Here is a 22,429-nt window from a genome sequence, read left to right as displayed (position 1 = left end):
GGCACATTGTACAACACCCAAGCAAAGCAATGGGGAAACCCCATTCTCCCTAGCCTTTGGATCAGAAGCAGTCTTACTTGCGGAAATACAAGTCTCCACATGTTGAACGACAAACGTCAATGAAGAAGACAATAACACAGAAATGCGTATAAACCTCGACCTCTTAGAGGAAAGAAGGGAAATTGCTTCAATAAGAGAGGCTGCGTATAAGAAAAGAATTGAGAAATATTACAACAAAAAAGTTCACCCAGACAGCTTCAAAGTCGGTGATTACGTCCTCAGGCTCAACAGCGCAAGTCAGGTAGAATACCTGGGGAAAATGGGGCCAACGTGGGAAGGACCATACAAAGTCGATAGAGTCATCGGAAATGGTGCGTACAAGCTTTCAACGACAAATGGCAACCTCGTCGACAGGACATAGAACGCAACAAATCTGCGTAAGTTTTATTGTTAAACAAATATATATATATATATATATATATCTAATATATATGTATATGCATAAATAAAAAGAGAAAAGGAGAGAAGATCTTCAACTCTTATGTGCCAATAAATACTCTATTGTTGAACAAGAGAAAAGGAGAGAAGATCTCCAACTCTTACAAAATATTCTATTAAAGTACACTATTAAAGAATGGTGGGGACGCCTACCGGACTAATACAAGGACGGGTTACAAACCCTCCAGTGTACAAAAATTATGATTCATGGTGAAGAAGGATCGCAACCTCACACACATAATTTCGAAAAGCCAAAAAAGGCAAAGCATATTATAATAAAGTCATGACTATAACAAAATGCATGCCGAAAAATGCCAAAAAGGCAATGGCATTAAAAAATCATACTCCTATGATTTTATCAAAGCATATGCCTAACTGCTGAAAAAGCAAGTGCATACAACAAAATCCTGAAAAATTTATAAAGACGTATAGCCTGGACGAAAAACTCCAAGAGCTAAAACTACGAAACGGATAACAAAAATCCGATAACTAAATTTAAACCGGATGAAGAATCCGACAAATTTAAAACCGGATGAAGAATCCGACAAATTTAAACCGGATGAAGAATTCGACGAATTTAAACCGGATGAAGAATCCGAAGACTTTAAACCGGATGAAGAATCCGACAACTTTAAACCGGATGAAGAATCCGACGACTTTAAACCGGATGAAGAATCCGACGAATTTAAACCAGATGAAGAATCTGAGAACATGACTATGACCCAACCGATGAATCCGGGCATATTTTATAAATATCAAAATCTTCACAAGCAGCTTGGTCGACAAGAGACTTCCCGGAAAGCGGATTCACCTTGGTCAAGTGGTGTACAAAAGGAATTACTTCCGTCATTACCTTCTTATACTTCACCTGCAGAGCTGATAGATCGGAACGAAGAAGCTGCAGCTGATTTTCTCTATTCACCATCCCATTTCGAGCGGTCTGCAGCTGGATATCTTTAATATCTAGAGCTCACTTCAAATTTTGAACATAGGAGGAGCAATCGTCAGAAGAAACACAGGCAAAACCAGCGGACGTGCCACAACCTTCAGAACGTCGCTTCAAGATTTCCAGATCCGACTCCAATCGGCGAATTTTTATCATATCCACTGATGTGCCAAATCGAGCTTTAATATTTGTAAACTAAAACTACCAAAGAACTAACTATTACGCACTCACGGGTAGTGGACCCGATCGTTTGTAATACAGCAAAGAGGTAAGTCTGAGTTCGTTCTCAGGGACTGTGAAATGATTAATTGCTTGTTAAATGGTTTGGAAAACAGGTGTTGCTCGAAATTCCCTTTGACAATTAAACAAATTGATTTGCCAATTGATTGCATTAAATTAAAGAAAGATTCAGACAAAATAATTAAAAGTCATCCACCTTGACTTCCCTTGACTTTAAATGTGATTGCATTTGATGAGGAACAAATTCTTAAGAGTTTGAAAAGTAGTTGTGACAAGATTAAACTATTCACGTGGTACCACCATCCATGAATAATTTATCGATCCACCTGACTAGTCTAATTACCCGAGCCGGTACCACCAAGACCAAGACAATTCTTCTAACAATAGTTTTTATCTACTTATCAAATTATCAATTGAACCTATGTGACAGTAACGTGGTACCACCAACCGATATCAATCACGTTGACAAATTTAATCTTTACTTAAAATGATATTCACTATCATACCATGAACTAGTGATAATTACTTATAGACAAGTAACCGTTTTAAAATCACATACACATTCGACTGGTACCACCAACGAAGAATCATATGCAACCAATATCGATTTTAATTAAATGAAAAGAATTAAAACCATCAAGATCACAGAACAACGATAATTAAATAAACCCTTTTAAATTAAAAATATAGCAATCACATTATCCGTCTAGTTTCATCAAGGTGGACGATTAAGCAGTTAGCCACTCATGATCAATTCACAATAATCAAAGAAACGGAAAAGAAACATGAAGTACCAATTGTTTGAAGAAAATAATTTGCAAGACAATAATGTAGATACGATCTAGATGGGTGCCCGTAATATCTTCAATGAGTCCGCCTAAGTGAAATACTTGATTGGAGAAGGAAGAATCCTGATAGAGCAGCTCCTAGAAAGAGTTTGAGTGCCTCGAAATTCGTGCCTAGGGTTTATATTTATACCTCTTGAAAAATAAGGCTTTAAGTCGGCCGTTGACTTTTGTTGACCAGCCTCCCACTGCGGCGCAGTGGTCTGGTCATGTGAAGGACTCCACTGCGTCGCAGCCAAATATCACTGGAATTCCCTTCGTATGCAACATGGATGACTGCGGCGCAGTGGGCTCGTATACACCCACCACTGCGGCGCAGCCAAATATCTCTGCCAAATCTTCGCGTGCAAAAGGGTGACTGCGGCGCAGTGGGCTCGTACACACCCACCACTGCGGCGCAGTCGTGCCCTACGACTTGTCTCTGTTGACTTGCTTGATCACTGCGGCGCAGTGATCCTCGATTACGACCACTGCTGCGCAGCCAAATCTCACTGGACAAAAGTCACTCGTGCATGAATAACCACTGCGGCGCAGTGGGCAAATGTGCATTTCCACTGCGTCGCAGTGGACACAAAAACTTCGACCACCTCGTTTTCAACTTTCAACTCGCCACTTTCATCATTTCTTTTGCATAAATCAACTTTCGACTTCATGAATTATTGTATTAGCCAATAGTCTTCCAAATGTGAGCCAAATCACTACGTAACCTGCTAAGCGCCTGAAACTACTAACAAACACCATAAACGCGCCAAATGCACACAAAGTAGACTTAAAACATATAAATAAATGGCCAATAATGATGTGGGTAATGGGTATAAATTAGTCACATCATCCACATACGACCTATCACCGAGCTTAAACTTCTGGCCAATAGTCTTTATCCGGCCATGCTTGCAGAAAACACTCCTCTTTTTCCGATAACCCCACTTCATTTATTTATTTATGGAATCTATCAACAAAAGTGAAAAACAAAACCCCGAATCCAATTGCTTACCTTATATAGGGATACGGGACGCACTATCGACAATTTGCAAGAAAGGCCATTCAAGATTCGTTTTCGTACGAAATCGTCCCTCTCAACAGACTTCTGAAAGACAGCGGACTCCCAGATGCAAACACGCAGGGTACGTTTCACTCTCGATAAACAAGGAAAAGATTTGTATTTATCAAGAATCCTATATCTTAGGAAAGAAGATCATATCAAATCCCTTATTCTTAGAAGTGATATACACGGCCCGAAAAACCCTATTTGGGGAATAAGTCACGAACCCCCCATAAATAGGGGGAAAGATGGCTAGCATTACATCTTCGGCTAGGACTAACAACATGATCTTGGCATATCATATTATTAGTCTGGGAGCTTGATGGTGTACCCACCGTCACCCAGAATAAAGCCTTACCCTAGGTAGGCTTAAAGGTCACCCAGGATATCACATAGCCTGAGGAAAAGAAGATAAACACGAAAAGATACGATCATATCACTTCCTTAAATAAAGGAGATCGTTACCAAAGATAAAAGACGCGTGAGAGACTTATTCTCCACGAAAAAGCAGCTATAAAAGGGGGAAAACCCTAATCATTATCATGATGCCTACTACGGGAAAAACCCTAAAACACATACACGATCCACGGGCAAAACCCTAAGAGATCTAAACATAACTAAACCGGCGTACAAGGGAGGAAGACTCCTACCAACAGGGAATCGCCGTCCAACCCATCAAACACTTCCAAATCCTTTAACCTAATCCATTGTACAAACAGTATCCTTCTATCTGCTTAATTTAACAAATTCTTATATGTTATTGACCAATAAACTAAAACAGGATTGACATATTCTTGAAACGACACGTGACGGAATCCTTGATGATCGACACGTGTCTTTTTAGTTTATTTATTTTGTTAAATTAGCTTTTTTAGTTGTATAAAAGTGACACATGTCGTGCAACGAATGCGCCAAGTATCGATAAACAAAATACACGTACAATCCTGTTTTAGTATATTGGTAGATACTTTCGAACTATCTATTATTTACATTAATGGTCACAAGTAAGACTTGAATATGCAACTTCTTGGTTATGGGCTACGTAAACCCAACATGGCTAGGATAAATAATTTAACGACTATTAACACGCGTGAATTAGTCACGAATACATCAACGACACTAGTGCTCGTACGTAGACCATTAAGTGTGTAAATCATACCATATTCATAAAAGAGGGTTATGCATTTGTGGCTTTCCAATTACCATAATTGGATATTAAACTGTATACATTATGATAAACTTTCATAGCTAGATCTTATTGATGGCAAGGTTAGATATACCACCATAACAAATGATCGAATTTGTGTTAATGTATCATTGGATCCTAAACTTAGTGTTAACGAATGGAATTGAACTTTTTGTTTTTCTTTTTATTGATCCTCATCGACTTACATGATATCTATATTTATACAAGAATTGAAAACTATATATGGAAACTTAGGTCTAAACCAACCGACTCTAATTATGGACCTTGGGCCTTGTTTCTTGATTCTTGATGCTGTGGGCTTTTAGTCTCGACTTTGTATCTTAGGGAAGTGATGAATTGATTTCTGATCCCACATTGTCTAACACTCCCCCTCAAGTTGAATATCGGGGTTACCGAAATTCAACTTGCCTAGACATTTATGAAACATAGATGTTCCCACTGCTTTGGTTAGAATATCAGCGAGCTGTTCATCAGACTTAACAAACAGAAGCTTGATAATTCCACTTTCTAACTTTTCTTTTATAAAATGACGATCAATTTCCACATGTTTGGTTCTATCATGTTGAACTGGATTCTCTGAGATCTGAATAGCAGCTTCGTTATCACTCATAATTTGAATGCTTTCTTTTGGAGCGAATCCTATTTCAGACAGAAGTTTTCTTAACCACAACGCTTCTGCTAATCCTCTAGCTATACCTCTAAACTCAGCTTCAGCACTCGACAAAGAGACGACTTTTTGTTTTTTACTTTTCCATGTAACCAAATTTCCACCAACCATTGAAAAATATCCAGAAGTTGACCTCCGATTACTTTTGTCTCCTGCCCAATCTGCATCTGTGTATATTTGGATCTTGAGATGACAATTAGCTTTAAATAACACCCCATGACCTGAAGTTCCTTTAAGATATCTGATAATCCGCAAAACTGCATCCATATGATCTTCCTGAGGTTGGTGCATAAATTGACTAACCACTCCAACAGCATATGCTATGTCTGGACGAGTATGAGCCAAATAAATAAGTTTCCCTACCAACCTTTGATATCTATCTTTATCAGTGGTTTTAGCATCTGTCTTTATAAACAATTTCTGATTGAGGACCATGGGTGTGTCTGCTGGTTTGCAATCAATCATTCCTGTTTCAGCTAAAAGATCCAAGATATACTTCTTCTGACAAATAAAAATTCCACGTTTAGACCTTGAAACTTCTATTCCAAGAAAATACTTCAGATCTCCCAAATCTTTCATTTCAAATTCTGCAAACAAAGCTGTTTTTAGTTGATTAATCTCCTTTTCATCATTTCCTGTGATAATCATGTCATCAACATAAATTATTAGACATGTTACTAGATTCCCTCTATGACGAAGGAACAATGTATGATCAGAATTGCTTTGTTGATATCCATATTTCTTCATAGCAAGAGTAAATCTTCCAAACCACGCTCTAGGTGATTGTTTAAGTCCATACAAGGACTTCTTCAACCTACAAACTTCGCCATTTTTAAAATTATGGGAAAAACCTGGAGGAGGGTCCATGTACACTTCCTCTTTTAGTTCTCCATGCAAAAAGGCATTCTTCACATCGAACTGATGAAGGGACCACCCCTGATTTGCTGCTATTGAGAAAAGAACCCTTACTGTATCTAGCTTTGCAACTGGAGAAAAAGTTTCTGAATAATCAATGCCATAGGTCTGAGTGTACCCTTTGGCAACAAGTCTTGCTTTATATCTTTCTATATCTCCATTTGGTTTATATTTGATGGTATATATCCACCTGCACCCTACCGGATTCTTTCCTATTGGAAGAATACACTTCTCCCATGTATCATTTTTCACAAGAGCCTCCATTTCACTATCCATAGCATCCAAATACTCTAGTGTGCAAAGTAAGAACCGATGGAAGCTTATGAAACTCAGAGAGGACTTTCAAAGGGGTTTTCATATCGAGGATCTTTGTAGGAAGACGGTTTGTCAAGTAGGTAGCAGTAGCTAAGGCTTCGGGCCAAAAACTCTTTGGAACTAAGGACTCAATAATAATTGCCCTAGTCATCTCTAAAAGTATCCTATTTTTCCTTTCAGCTACACCATTTTGTTCGGGGGTATGAGGACAAGTAGTTTGATGAATTATTCCTTTGGTTTGAAACAACTGGTCCAGTTTTGAATTCACATATTCTCCACCATTATCTGTTCTTATTATTTTGATAGATTTTTGAAATTGAGTTTGAACCATGTTATAGAAAACAATGAATCTATCATAAACTTCATCTTTATTTTTCAAAAAATAAATCCATGTCATTCTGGTGCAATCATCAACAAAAATCACAAAATACTTGAAATTATTACCTCCAACAATTGGTGCAGGCCCCCACACATCTGAATGAACTAATGAAAAAGGAGATTCAACTCTAGTATTACGAGGTTTAAAAGTTTGCCTATGACTTTTTGCTAAAATGCAAGTTTCACAATCAATCTTTTTATTCAAAGGAAAAAGTTTCGGAAACAAAACATGTAAATAACTAACTGACGGATGCCCCAATCTTCTATGCCATAACCATGCTTCTCTTTCACTAGTCCCATGAGCAAGCATGACACTGCCACCTTGAGTAACTTCATCAACATAATACAGTCAAAAAGGGATCACTCAACGTGTGCTGAAAAATGTGTTTTGTGGGATATGGGATCACTCAAAAAGGGTATAGATGTTACAATCCTAAAACTCGTCGTATGTTTACTACGATGAATTGTGATTTTTTGGAAACCAAGTATTACTATTCTCAAGAATTCAGTGGTCAGGGGGAGGAACAAAGTGACACACTGAGTTGGCTTCAATATTCATCAGAAGTTCATATCACTAATCCATCAGAAGTCCAGACTACAGATAAAGATTTACAGTCCTTCTCTCAAAGTGAAAACCCAAGTCCAGACCTGATATCCGAGGTAAGTGTTTCTGAACCAGTTAATGATATGAATGTTCCAGTGAATGACACACTGCAGGAAAATGTTAATCCAGAAGTAACTCTTGAAAGTGCTCTGATACCATGTTAACGAATGGAATTGAACTTTTTGTTTTTCTTTTTATTGATCCTCATCGACTTACATGATATCTATATTTATACAAGAATTGAAAACTATATATGGAAACTTAGGTCTAAACCAACCGACTCTAATTATGGACCTTGGGCCTTGTTTCTTGATTCTTGATGCTGTGGGCTTTTAGTCTCGACTTTGTATCTTAGGGAAGTGATGAATTGATTTCTGATCCCACATTGTCTAACACTTAGGCATATAATTAAATCAGATAATGACATATGAATTTAACTAACTATGACAAAAAATTTATGTAATATAGATAGTCATGTGATGTATGTATTTATGTTTTTTAGGGTATGTGTACCTATTTGTAATAGGTAATTGCCATGTCACTTGTCAAGTCAACCCTCAATGCCTAGGTGTATTATAATTTATTAAACATTTATATATTTATTAACATTTACACAATATATAATATTTATATAAACATATATTTGAGATTCCGTCACTTAACCATCCACTTGCATCCAACATATTTATTTGCTAAAATACTATCACTTTTCAATATTATGTATGTATGTACATAACCCAAAAATCATATTATATAAATCACATACCTACTTTAACAATATTACATAATTTTTTTGTTTGTGTACCAATAAAAGCTTAAGTATATAAGATGAATTATCTTTTTATTATTATTTTTGTTTATTTTATTTTGTATATTAATAATTTGACCACAAAATTAATTTCGTTTAAATCATCCAAAAAATTAAGCTTAAGCAGATATTGAGTGGTGTTCACGTTAGAAATAGGATATATCGAATCTCTTGTCATCTCTAAGCCAATGTAAAACATAAAATTAACCTCACCTGAATTCACTCCTTCCCCATTTTTTTTAAACAATTTATATCCATTTTAATATAAAAGCTAGTGCGGTTACAATCCGAAATACAGGAAAAGTAGTAATTTAAGAATTTACTTTTTTGTTTAAGAAGTTGAATTTCGTGCAAAAAGGTCTCGTGAGAAGCCATAAAAGTGGAAAAGAAGAAAACATGTTCATACATCCTATAAAATGTTGTATATAAAAACGTAAAAGTAAATTTACAAAAAGTCATCGTATAACTCACTTTGTATTTACTCAAATTACTCGATTCTCTATAGCTTAATTAGTTAGTTACCTACCACAATTAGTTTCACACTAAGAAAGAAAGTTGTTTTAGAAGATATGCAACACCAGAGGTATGCAAAACTTGGTTTAGTGATGGTGATTTTGTTTTTACTACTGTTATTAGTCTCCGAGAAGGTAACGTTGGTGGCTGGAAAGACGAGAAATAAGAGACTACTCGGAATGCAAGACAAAGAGCAGAAGAAGCGTCGCCATAAGGGAACAAATTCTTCATTTGATAATTTAATCTCTAGCAAAAGACGAGTTCCAAATGCTGCAGACCCACTTCATAATCGCAGATTGTGATCGAATGGACTCAAGATTCATTGATGATGTCATATTAATTAAGTCCTACATGCCAAGCCAAATGTTTTCATATATTTAGGTAAATGGCACGCGTAATATATTGGTTTCAATTTAAATGTCAAAGATTTTTGTATATATGTTGATGTACAAGTGTAATTACTATGTTATGGATAACTTTGTTAATGACTTATATATACTCATATATATAATAACAAAGCTTCTTTGAGGCTTATTAATTCCCTAGCTAGCTCATTTCCTCTAAAAAATGCTCATTCTTCACCATCACCTTCCTTAATCGATGGATCAACGCCTGTTTTATTATATCCTCCCCTTTTTCTCATTTCTCCCTCTTTTGTTTCTTTCCAAATTCTTTCTGCAACGACAAAGAAATCCGAAAAATCTCCCTCCAAGCCCTGCTTCTTTCCCAATAATCGGCCATTTCCATCTTATTAAACACTCCTTACATCGATCATTACAAAAGCTTAGTATAAAATACGGTCCTGTTTTCACCCTCCAATTCGGGTCACGCCTTGTTCTTGTTCTTTCCTCACCATTCGTGGTCGAACAATGCTTTACACAATGTGGTAATTTCTTGAAAGACCGCGGCCTTTTTTTTATCAACGAAAAGAACAAAAAATACGATTATACCTCCATGATCGTAGCCCCTTATGGCCCATATTGGCAAAAGCTTCGTCGCATCACAACCTTAGAACTCTTTTCAATCACCCGGCTCAATACTTATTCTAACGTTCGACAAGATGAAATCCAATCGTTAATCAAGACTTTATTACTAGGAATTGTTCATGATAAATATACAAAAGTGGGATTAAGGCCAAGGTTACAAGATTTGTCATTTAACATCATTATGAGAATAGTTTCGGGCAAAAGAAACTTCGATCCTGAACTAAATTCTTTGATGGAAATTCTTGATTTTCGAGAGATGATTAAGGAGATCATGAAGGGTCGTCGTAATGTGAAGTATCGAACGGATATTTTACCATTTTTACAGTGGATGGATTTTCATGGTATGAAGATGACATTGTTGAGATTAAAGGCTAAAAAAGATGCATTATCAAAAGATTTGGTGGATGAATATAGGAAAAAAGATGGAGTATCTAACAAGGAAATGATTGATGCCATTATGCTTTCTTTGCAAGAATCAAATCTAGTGAATTACTCTGATCAAATACTCAAGGGGATTATGTTGGTATGGTTTCTCTAATGAATATGTCAAATAATGAGTCCTATATATAATTTCTCAAAGTCTAATTATTTATAGCTTACACAAATGCGTTAAAGTAATACATTTACTTATGTTAACCTAAAATGACTTGTAAAGAAATCCAAATTCCATGATGAAATATGTTAGATTTATTTATTGTAATTAAATAACTATCTGGTTATATTATTGCATACATACTAAGGAGAATCCATTCTTGATTTATGTAGACACTACTACTTGTGGGTACGGATAACTCAGCAGCAACAATAGAATGGGCTATGTCGTTTCTCTTGAACCACCCTCACATTCTACAGAAAGCTCGAGCAGAAATCGATGAACATGTAGGACAAGACCATTTGGTAGACGAAACAGATCTTTGTAAGCTAAAATACTTACAAAACATAGTTAACGAGACACTTAGATTATTTCCCACAACACCACTTTTCGTGCCACACGAGTCCTCCACAAGTTGCACCATAGGAGGCTACTATGTACCTAACGGAACGATGCTATTGGTGAACACTTGGGCTATACATAGGGACCCAACAGTGTGGGACGATCCTACAAGTTTCAAACCGGAAAGGTTTGAAAGGCAAGTTGGTGAAGGATATAATTACATGCCATTTGGGATGGGTAAGAGGCAATGTTCTGGAGCTGGGCTTGCTAATAGAGTGATTGGTATGGCTTTAGGTTCATTGATTCAATGTTTTGAGTGGAAACGGGTTAGTGAAAAGTTAGTTGACTTGAATGAAGCTAAAGGGTTAGTTATGCAAAAGAGTAAGCCATTAGAGGCTATGTGTAAAGCAAGAGAATGTATGTTTAATGTTCTATCAAAAGTGTTAGCTGCTTCATAAAATTTTTTTGATTGATGGAATTAGCTAAACAACTTATTAATGTATAGCGTAATTTATAGAATGTGACAATTAAGCCTTAATTAACTTGTCAACAACGTATTAAGGCCTGTATTAACATCATATGTGGTGAGTGAGTCCTTGGTACTGTAGTCGTTCCCAGAAGCTGGACCCGACCGGAACCGGGTTTGGTCAACGGAAAAAAACAGGGTTTGACCAAACTCAAACTGGTTTGGAACCGGTTTTGGTCAAGGTTAGCCGGTTCTTTTCAGATTTTCTCCAAAAAAATCAAACCCAACCCGATCCTAGGAACCGAAAACTAAAACTATTTTCAAACCGTCGGTTTTTTTAAAACCAAACCCCGTTTTGATCTAACACGATTTTGACCGACTTCGGTTTTTGACCCAGTTTTCCAAATATTGGTTTTTTTTTTGGGTAAAGGGTAGTTTACCCGGATGAATTATATATATCAACAAAACATTACAAGGTTCAGGTGGCATGGTTGAATACCATACCAACTATACATACAAGCAAAAACACTAGCCAATCAATCCAAGAAGTGATATGTCACCCCAAAACTAAAGCCCTAACTAGCCACAGGTTTGAACACAACTAACAACCAATATACATACAAGAGGGGTTAAAAATCAGCTACTCTTAAGAAGCGATCTTGGTAGTCTCCAGACAGCCATAGTTCTCTCGACCCTTGCATTCTTTTTGAAGCGTAAAGACAACAGCTTTAGGCGCACTGTTTCAATTATTACCTCAACCAAACGGTCTTTGGTTCTCTTCCTCTTTTTGAATAAGCGTGAAATCCGTTCTTGCCACAAAAAGTACACTGTAGCACCCAAAATCAGCTTTGAAATTACACTCAAAACAGAGTTCTTCTTTGAAAATGGAATCATGTCATGAATGATATCATCCCATTCCACAACATGTTGATCCAAACCGGCTTTTATGTTGACCTCATACCACACTTGTCTAGCATAAGGACATTCAAAGAAAAGGTGAGAGTGTGAGTCTGATTGCATCTGACAAAACAAACATAACAAGACTGAAGGTGAAACCATATGTTGCAAGTCCCAATGTCTAAGCATGTCTTGCGTATTGAGTTTTTTCCTTATTGCAAGCCAAAGAAAAAAAGAATGTTTTGGAATGCACTGACTGAACCACACAAAGAAAAAATATTGGTTTTTTTGGCCACCTTTAGTAGTCCTTTGCGCACACTTTCATTAACGGTCAAGCCCAAAAGAAATAATCAACCAAATATTCAAGCCCATCAACCTATTTATAAGAAAACAAGTTTTAAAGCCTAAGCTTTGCTTATCACGAGCTTACCGATGGGCTGTTTGGTTACTAAGATGTTAGAATATATAATTTGATTGAATTGAAATCGAGCTTCTTTTATTATCATGTTAAGATAACATAAAAAATAAAAAATCTGTCAATGAACGTGCACAAAATCTGTTAAGACACAATAAAAAACCTATTAACATGTTTTTTGTGTAATAGGTTAAGCGCAGATTTCATTTAATAAAGATATATATTAAAATTTTGGAAAATGATAATGACAGCTCTAAGAGTTGTCATTAAGTGCTTATTACATGTATAAAAAGTAGTACTTTATATATCAATAACCGTCCCCTGAATTTTCACAAGACAAAGTACAAATTTTAATGCATCAAATTAATTAATACTGACAGCGACAAAACTTTAAAAATTTTAATATGTCTTTTCGTGTCTTAATATTAAGATACAAAGTTTATCTAATACTATCTTATAAAGTATTTTGCTCTTTTCTTTTTTAAGAAAATATGATTTGAACTACCCAAAATACCCCTATTCTTTATTCACTAATTTAAACATCTCTACCTAATATACCTATAATAACTTTAAATCTCAACCGCTCATTTTTTTCTCTATCTTTAAATTTCAACCACTTATTTTTTTTTCCTCTCATCCATAAATCATTTTATTTCTTTAATCCATTCAAAATCTTTTATCTCAAAACTATATATCAATAAATTATGAAAATTGTATGAGTGTTCTTAAAATTTCATGTTCTTTCATTAGAGATGTCATTCGATATACTTTTGACGAATTTTTAAATCCGTGAATGGAACCCGTACAGCTAAGACATTTGATTATCATACTCTATGACTTAACCTACACCCACACCATTTTACCGTCACAAACTCACAATGCGGGAATACTATCTCGTTATAACCAAAAGCGAAATCGGTTAAATTAAAGCCGTGCAGTGTTAAGTATAAATTGTCCGCTTTATCACTATGTTAAGTAACAATGTACACAACCACTAGTATATATTTGTAAGTCATTTCATTTCCCTTGCACTCTTCCAGAAACACCCAAAACAAACCTTCCAATCCAAAAAAAAAAGAGAAAAATGACAGACCAAACAGAAGAACAAACCGCCGCCGCCGCCTCCGCCTCCGGAGAACAAGAGCCACCATCAATCGAAGAAACAACTAAAAAGCTCGAAACGGTGTCGTTCAGCATTTGGCCACCAACACAACGAACACGCGATGCCGTCATCAAACGTCTCATCGAATCTCTCTCCGGCAAATCCGTCCTTTCCGATCGGTACGGCCAGATCCCAATCACCGAAGCTGAGGTCATCAGTCGCCGGATCGAAGAAGAATCATTCACTGCCGCCGGCGGATCTTCTCCTCCGGCCGCCGGAGATGATGGAATCGAGATCTTGCAGGTTTACTCTAAGGAAATCAGTAAGAGAATGCTGGACACTGCTAAGGCTAGATCTGGAAATGTGACGTCATCTGTGAATGAAGAAAGTGATAATGATGGTGCTAGTGCTGTTGTTACTAAAGATGAGGAAAGTGAGGCTTGAGATATTTTAGTTCCTTTTTTTTTTATAAATATTTTTAGATCTGTGATGATGATATTTTGATGTGATTTTTATTTTTTGTGGTTTATGGATTTTTATTGTGTGGTTTTTGGAATTCTAAATGCTATATCTATCTCTCTCTCTCTATATATATATCTGTATATCTATATATATTTGGTGGTTTATGTGATTATTAATGTTGCTAATATAGGAATGTAACTTATTGATGCTATTATTATGCAAATGAGCTTTACATAGTAATGTAGTATCTTTTTACACACTTGTATATCTTACTTCAAAGCCTATTTTAGTATGTATTAGAGCATCTGGTGTAGGTGTTCAGTGTGGCCGAGTTGCAACCCAATAATTATTAGTGGGTTCGGTGTAGGCGTATGTAATTGTACTCAGTTGTTCTTCGTATAATTGATGCTCTAAATATCGCAAAAAGTTACTTTCTGATGTATTCAATGACCAGAAACCGTTAACTTGTTTGGGTATGTAATTTTGATTATGTGGTAACTTATACTAGTGTCTAGTATATACAAATTGAAATAGCATTATACAATAGCAAGATCTAGAGTTTCGTAAGTTAAATGCTAAATTTTTAGGTTTAATATTGTAATATAGTTTGCCCTGATATTTCTATCATTGAACTTTCTGTTTTCTGGAACATAGTAACATTCTTACATTGTTTGATTTTATACATACATAGAAGGAAGTTGCTTGATTATTAGAAAGGAATACACTAGTTCCCAAAGATTGTTCCCCTTGTTTCTCGAGTATCTTGTTATCTTTACAAATAAATATTTTGTTTATTTCAATATTTCCTTTGTTACTTAAGATCTTGTGCTCAACTTGAAGTCTGGTTATGCTAATGTGGCTCGTGTATCTAGCCATCATATTATATACTAGTAAAAGACTAGAAGTTGGAAGCTGTGTAGTGTGTACTTCAAAAGGTAAGTTTAATGCTTAATTTATACCAAGTTAAACATTTGTAATTGGATACAATGAGATGTAGGTTGCTGTCATTGAACTTATATTTGCTGGATTTTTAGTTTTGTTGTTGCATATACCCATATAGTTTGATTTCTAAAGATATAAGGTCGTTCCTTACTTTTGGAAACGCATGCCTTATTTCTTAGTTTCACTTTGATACACTAGCCTTTGCCCCTTTAGATAGAAACTGACGTGGTTATGAAACTCTGATTGACCCCTTTAGCTGGTAGATTAGCAACGAACACATTAGAGTGTGAACTTAACACTCGTATTCTGTATCTACTCTATGGGCATACAGAGTATAAACTTTTTGTTGTTTGAGGTGCTGACGTATTATTAGGTTAGACTTGCCTGAATGGATAAACGATAGAGATTTTTAGGAATTAAGTTGCTAAAATTGAAAATTATTAGGTTTGGTTATCTAGCGAATTAATAGTCTACTCTGTCACTTTGGTACCTAAGATCTGATACTTTTATTAGGCACGGTTTTTAGGTTATGGAATAAGGTATCAGTCTTTAAGTTTTGGATTCGGGTGAAAAAGAACATTATACTTTCTCTTTTTTGGTTACTGCCAAGTTTCTCTGACATGTAGACTACTAAAGGTTGTGGTCATAGCATCAAGGGGATATGTCAAATGGATTGAAACTGCTAGCCAAGAGGGAGAATGAAACGAAACAGGATAAGTCTATCCACACTAGAACAAGAAATACAAAATAAGGATCATTGCCATTTGAAAGCATCCTTATCAAGAAGAAGACTAATTCACGGTGATTGAGGTATGACTTTTATGTCTTCCTAACCATCTCTTTCATGCACTACAGTGTCATATGATGATAACCCCTTTGAGAGTTGCAATTTATCACATCAGCTTTTACCCGGTCAGACTGCGTCTGATTGATAGGGAGTTTAATAAGTGATTGGTTAGTGCACTTAGTAGTGATGGAAACAAAGGTTGATAAAATTAGGAAAGCATGGACAAGCCAATTAAATGGTTGATGGTCAATATGAGAAAACTACTGGTGTATTGTCATCATAGAATTTTAGTTAATTTGATCAACTGTAAGAATGATTTTGATTGATGGGGAGTTTGATAACTGATTAATTAGTGGATTAAGTAGTGATGAAAGCAAAGGTTGATGAAAATAGGAAAGTAGAGATAAGCCAATAGAATGGTTGATGTCAAAGTGAGAAAACTACTGCTGCATTGTCGTCACAGAATTGTTATTTATTTGATCATGGGGACAGATGGGCGTGTAAGTGGGCATTCTCTGGAACATGGTATAATTTTGCCAATTTGCCTTGACCCCTGATGATTAGTATCCGGCTGTCATAATCAACATCTAATAGTTGTTTAAGGATAAGAACTTTTTGATGCATGAAAAGATATGAGTATTTGTCTTAGAAAACAGAGGACGATGCCTTGCTTTTGATTTCATTTGAAATCATTAACAATTCACTGTGATTTTTTATTTCTCCATTATATCTAGTAATATATTCTGTATGTTGTGATGGTTCTTTAATATATGCTAAATTCGAGTCCCACTATTTGGCAATCCTTTACAGTTTGTGTATATTCCAGTTCCAGTGTAAATTGACTGGTTTTATGAATATCTAACTGATAGTTATATTTTTGATTTGGTTACCACAGAACAAACTCGGTTATATTTTTGATTTGGTTACCACAGAACAAACTCGATTGCATCTTTACTTGGTCAGTACATAACAGTACAGGTTGTTTTTTGTTTTCATCAATGGGATAGTTTTTTTCCGGTTAATGTGAACTGCTTGCAAGTGTTTGTTAAGAGGGAAAATAATTAAAAACGGTACAGGTTTTAGTGTCAAGGTTAGCCAAAGTGATGTTCATCACCATTTGATCTTAATTAGAAAGAAAACCGAGTTACGTCATTAGTTGATAGATATTTGACAGATATTTGACAGAGATTTATCTCAAAACCCTCCTTTCATTCATCGCATACATGTATATTTATAATAACACTGGATACACTTTGACCTCCTAAACTATTACTAATTACAATTATAGTCCTTGTCTAATATACCCCCTCAGTCTAAGGAGGAGGCTCACGAATGCTTAGACTGGCTCGAAAATCAGTAAAGAGTGCTCTTGGAAGGCCCTTTGTAAAAATGTCTGCAAGCTGGTATCTCGAGGGAATGTGTAAGACCCGTATCTGACCCTGCTGAACCTTTTCACGAACAAAATGTATATCAATCTCTATGTGCTTAGTTCTCTGGTGTTGGACTGGATTATTAGACATATAAATAGCACTGACATTGTCACAATAAACGATGGAGGTCTTTCGAGGAGGACGCCCAAGTTCAAGAAGAAGATTTCGAATCCAACATAGTTCAGCAACAACATTTGCAACACCTCGGTATTCTGCCTCGGCACTAGAGCGAGAAACTGTAGCTTGACGTTTAGAAGACCAAGAGAGAAGGTTATCACCTAAGTAAATGCAATACCCCGAAGTGGACCGCCTGGTGTCTGGACATCCGGCCCAATTGGCATCCGTATAAGAAATTAGAGTAGAAGGGGAACATGGACTCATGTATATACCAAACTGTATTGTGCCCTTGACGTTTCGTAGCATACGTTTAAGAGCATGTAAGTGTTAGTTCGCGGAGCATGCATGTACATGCAGATCTGTTGTACTGCATAGGAGATGTCAGGGCGGGTGAACGTTAGATATTGAAGAGCCCCTGCTAGACTTCGGTATGTTGTAGGGTCATCAATTAAGTCGCCTGAGGATGCACTTAACTTTCCAGTAGTGTCCATAGGAGTGTTGCATGGGTTACACTCGGTCATTTTAGCCCTTTTAAGGATGTCAAAAGCATACCGTTCTTGAGAGAGAAAAAAGACCAGAGGGGTGTCTTTTGACAGAGATGCCGAGAAAATAACTCAAAGGTCCAAGATCCTTCATTGCAAATTCTGAACTTAAGCGAGCAAGAAGATGTTGCTTTAAAATTGCAGAGGATGAGGTGAGAAGTATGTCATCCACATATAATTAAAGATAGGCTGTGTCATTACCGTGCCTGTAGACAAACAAAGAATGATCGCAGGAGCTATGTCGAAAACCCAAAGTGCTAACAAAATCAGTGAATCGTTGATACCATGCGCGTGGAGCCTGTTTTAATCCATACAACGATTTCTTTAATCTACATACGTGGTTAGGAAATTTGGGATCCCGAAAACCAAGTGGCTGGTGCATGTAAACAATCTTAGATAAATGCCCGTGTAGGAAGGCATTCTGAACATCTAGTTGATTGATTTCCCAACCATGATATAATGCGATGCCTAAAACTGTCCTAATGGTAGCAGGTTTGACAACAAGACTAAATGTTTCTTCATAGTCAACCCCCACCTGTTGAGAACGACCATCACAAACCAGTCTAGCTTTATATCGTTCAAGAGTGCCATCAGACTTTGTTTTATGCTTAAAAATCCACATACATCGTATGATATTCATGCCTGGTTGACGAGGCACTAAATCCCAAGTCTTATTATCAATGAGAGCATTAAACTCATCTGTCATAGCATGGTTCCACACGAGTACTGATAAAGCATTGATAGGGTTTTGTGGTATAGGAACAAATGTTTGTGAGGTATGAAAAGAAAAAGGTTGTTTTGGTTTTGTTATGCCGGACATACTGCGAATGGTAACAGTCCTGTTTGGTGGCTGTACTGGTGGCAGTTGGATGGGAGTAAAGGATGTCGAGGACTGGGATGGGCTAGATGGAGGTGAAATAGGCGTTGGGGCAGCCGGTTGTGTGACAACAGTAGATGGCGGGGCTGTTGGATATGTGGAAATAGGCGTTGATGCAGCCGGTTGTGTGACAACAGTAAATGGCGGGGCTGTTGGATATGTGGCTTTATCTTTACGGCTGTATGTTTTTAGTTCTGATTGGGGGGCAACTGGTTTGGGTTGAGCAGGTGGGTTCTGGTCAATGGTTGGGATATGAGGGCTCGAGGGAGAAGTGGGACAGATAGGGGTGGTCTGAGGTGAAGTGGGGTAAGATGCTGAATCCCAAATAGATGGGTGGAAAGAGGAAGAAAAGGTAAGAAAGTGATACGATTGAGGGGTGGAATTGAGTTTTGCAAATGGGAAGACATGTTCATCAAAGAGAACATGTCTAGAAATAGTGATTTTGTGAGAAGACAAGTCATAGCATTTGTACCCCCTATGATTTGATGGGTAGCCAAGAAAGACACAAGGATATGAACGATTAGCTAATTTATGGATAGAAGTTGAGGAAACCAGCGGATAACAAAGGCACCCGAAAACGCGCAAATGATCATAGGTCGGATCTTTGTTAAAAAGGAGACGTGTAGGTGTGGAATAGTGCTTGGTTTTGTGAGGAAGAATGTTTAGCAAATAGGTAGCCATTTGCAAGGCGTAATGCCAGAAGGTAGTAGGTAAGGAAGCATGTGTGAGCAAAGTACGAACTATGTTGTTTATGGATCTTATGGTGCGTTCAGCTTTGCCATTTTGAGAGAAAGTATGTGGACAAGAGAAACGGAAAGTCATGCCTTGTTTTGCACAAAAATCATGGAATGGTTTATTATTGTACTCTGTCCCATTGTCACATTGAAAACATTTAATGTGGCGTTCAAATTGTGTTTGGATAAGTTTGTGAAAGTTAGTGAAGATAGAAAAGACATGAGATTTATTAGTTAAGGGGAAAGTCCATAAGAAATCAGTGTAGTCATCAATAAACAATACATAATATCGATGGCCTCCAGAGCTACGTATAGGGGAGGTCCATAAATCACTATGAATAATATCAAATGGCAGCAAAGTAGAAGACAAAGAATCATAAAAAGGCAGTTTAGTATGTTTACCAAAAACACATGATTGACATAAATTCTTGTTCGAAAAAGAAGAAACAAAAATAGAACTATTATTGTTCAAAGTACGTAATAAAGAAGACCCAGGATGACCCAAACGATGATGCCACAGATCTTGAGACATAGCAGTAAAGGCAGAAGGACTTGTGATTCTTGCATTTGGCAATGAGAGTGGATATAGTTCTCCGGTGCTGTCACATCGAAGGATAGGAATCCGCATCAGGTAGTCCTTCACAAGAAAACCAAATGGGTCAAATTCAATGGAAACAGAATTGTCGGTTGTAAGACGACGTACGAAAAGAAGATTTTTGATGATTTGTGGTGCATGTAATATGTTTTTGATGAGCAAAGGCGGGTAAGGTGAAGAAAGGGTTGTGTGACCAGAACCTTGAATGGGTATGTGAGAACCATTACCTACGACAATTTTGTTCGACATGCTATTATTGACATAAGATGAGAAGTTACCTGTCGTATTGGACATATGGTTTGTTGCTGCTGAATCGAGGTACCAGTTCTGATCAGGTGGGTTGAGAGACATAGTATGTAGTGCTTGCTCAATGTTAGTAGGTGTGTAAGACATCTCTGAGGCTGCATAAGCATGAGATGGAGCTGCACCTAAAATACCAGCAGATGAACCTGAATTGGGACGAGCCTGAAAGCGATTTGAGGGCGGGGCGGTCGGGTATGGGGCTGGTGGGGTGTTCCAGCCAGGTGTGTTCCCCGGTGTGGTTGAGTATGGGATTGGTGAAGTGTTCCAGCCAGGTGTGTTTCCTGGTGCATTCCAGTTCTGCCAATTCATCCAAGGTTGTGCATGGTAGAAGTTGTTGCCATATTGGTTTCCACTGCCACGACTCCATCCACGACCCCGTCCTCGGGAACCACGACCTCTGCCCCGATAATATCCATCTGAATAACCACGTCCTGTATAGTTTTGATGATCAGAAAAGTTACTGCGCTGACCAGAACTGTAGCTTGAACCCGAATTGTTGGGTGTGGTGGCAGCAACGTGTAGGGCTGTCTGTGAGTTTGAGGATTGCCAGTTTTTATGATTTGTTTCTTCAAGACAAAGTCTTGAACGGGCTGTGTAGAAGTTTGGTAATTTGTTGTCGGGCTGTTGTAGAAGAGATGCAACACCAGAATACTGTTCACTCAGGCCCGAAAGGAGTTGCAGAACCAAACGTTGGGTGTCGACCGGTGCATCAACGTTGGCCATTTGATCTGCAATGTTCTTGACTTCTTGACAATACGCGGACATGGATGAAAAATCTGCCAGTTTGGTGTTAGCAAATTTCTGTTGGAGGTGGATAGCCCGAGAGGGTTTGCTATCAATGAAGATATGTTCGAGGGCTTGCCAAGCATCTGCAGCAGTAGTATTGGGTGTGAGAATTGTAATAAGAAGATCCTGAGAAATAGTGCCATAGATCCATTGCAAGACAATGGAATCCAGTCATTTCCACTCATCATCAGTAACTTTTGGAATCTCTTTACCATCTTTATCTTTCGATTTGGAGGAAGAGGCTGATTCTGATGGGATAATATGTTCACAAAGTTGAAAAGCACGACAATGGATCTTGAATAGCTTGACCCATGAGGTATACTTACCATTTTCTGCTTCCAAAGTGATAGGAATATAGTTACGTATATTTGTAACTGTAACAGCAGGGTGTAGATTGGCCATGGAAGTAAGAAAGAAAGAAAGAAGAGAATACTTGTTAGGGTTTTTGTGAAAGTGGCGGCAGGGTTTAAGTAATCAGAGATTTATTTTGCTCTGATACCATGATAGATATTTGATAGAGATTTATCTCAAAACCCTCCTTTCATTCATCGCATACATGTATATTTATAATAACACTGGATACACTTTGACCTCCTAAACTATTACTAATTACAATTATAGTCCTTGTCTAATATTAGTATAACTAGTTTAATGCTTTATATCATATTTCTAGTAGACTGCAAAGGCATACAGCCACCTCTCCGAGTAATGACGAAAAGGAAAGCTTACGAGATAGGAAATTAGGATTTTCTTCTTCCGAAGCAACCCATACAATGGTTAGTGTCAATGATTAAGTTTTTTGTACGCCCAACGGCCCCTTGGTGTTAAATTGTAAATGGTGCATCGTCATCGATCTTTAAAACTTGGTGATGGAACTTTAAACATTCTGTGGATGCGAAAACTTGAGTTTCTTGTAAAATGTGGAAACTTAGTATAAATGCGGAAGCTTGGCTTGGTGTAAATTTGGTGTGAAAAATGATTTGTCATTTTAGCTCCCCCTCAAATTGAGCAAATTCTTCGGAGCAATAAATCATCTTCAAAGCTTTCATTGTGTTCCCCCTTAAATGGGCAATCTA

The 22,429-nt window shown here is 37.1% G+C and overlaps 2 protein-coding genes across 2 annotated transcripts; both read left to right on the top strand.

Moving 5' to 3' along the window:
• Window positions 1–9,578: 9,578 nt before the first annotated feature.
• Window positions 9,579–11,356, top strand: LOC122580573 (cytochrome P450 81Q32-like). Its single transcript, XM_043752845.1, has 2 exons — window positions 9,579–10,487; window positions 10,730–11,356. The coding sequence occupies exons 1-2, from the start codon at window positions 9,579–9,581 to the stop codon at window positions 11,354–11,356; spliced, it is 1,536 nt and encodes a 511-aa protein (XP_043608780.1).
• Window positions 11,357–13,674: 2,318 nt separating this feature from the next.
• Window positions 13,675–14,409, top strand: LOC122578948 (MFP1 attachment factor 1-like). The gene has a single exon (XM_043751006.1). The coding sequence runs from the start codon at window positions 13,761–13,763 to the stop codon at window positions 14,220–14,222; it is 462 nt and encodes a 153-aa protein (XP_043606941.1). The 5' UTR covers window positions 13,675–13,760; the 3' UTR covers window positions 14,223–14,409.
• Window positions 14,410–22,429: the final 8,020 nt, after the last annotated feature.

The sequence above is a fragment of the Erigeron canadensis genome, chromosome 8, assembly GCF_010389155.1.
Source record: "Erigeron canadensis isolate Cc75 chromosome 8, C_canadensis_v1, whole genome shotgun sequence".
NCBI lineage: Eukaryota > Viridiplantae > Streptophyta > Magnoliopsida > Asterales > Asteraceae > Erigeron > Erigeron canadensis.
This window is presented reverse-complemented; position numbering and strand designations above follow the sequence as displayed.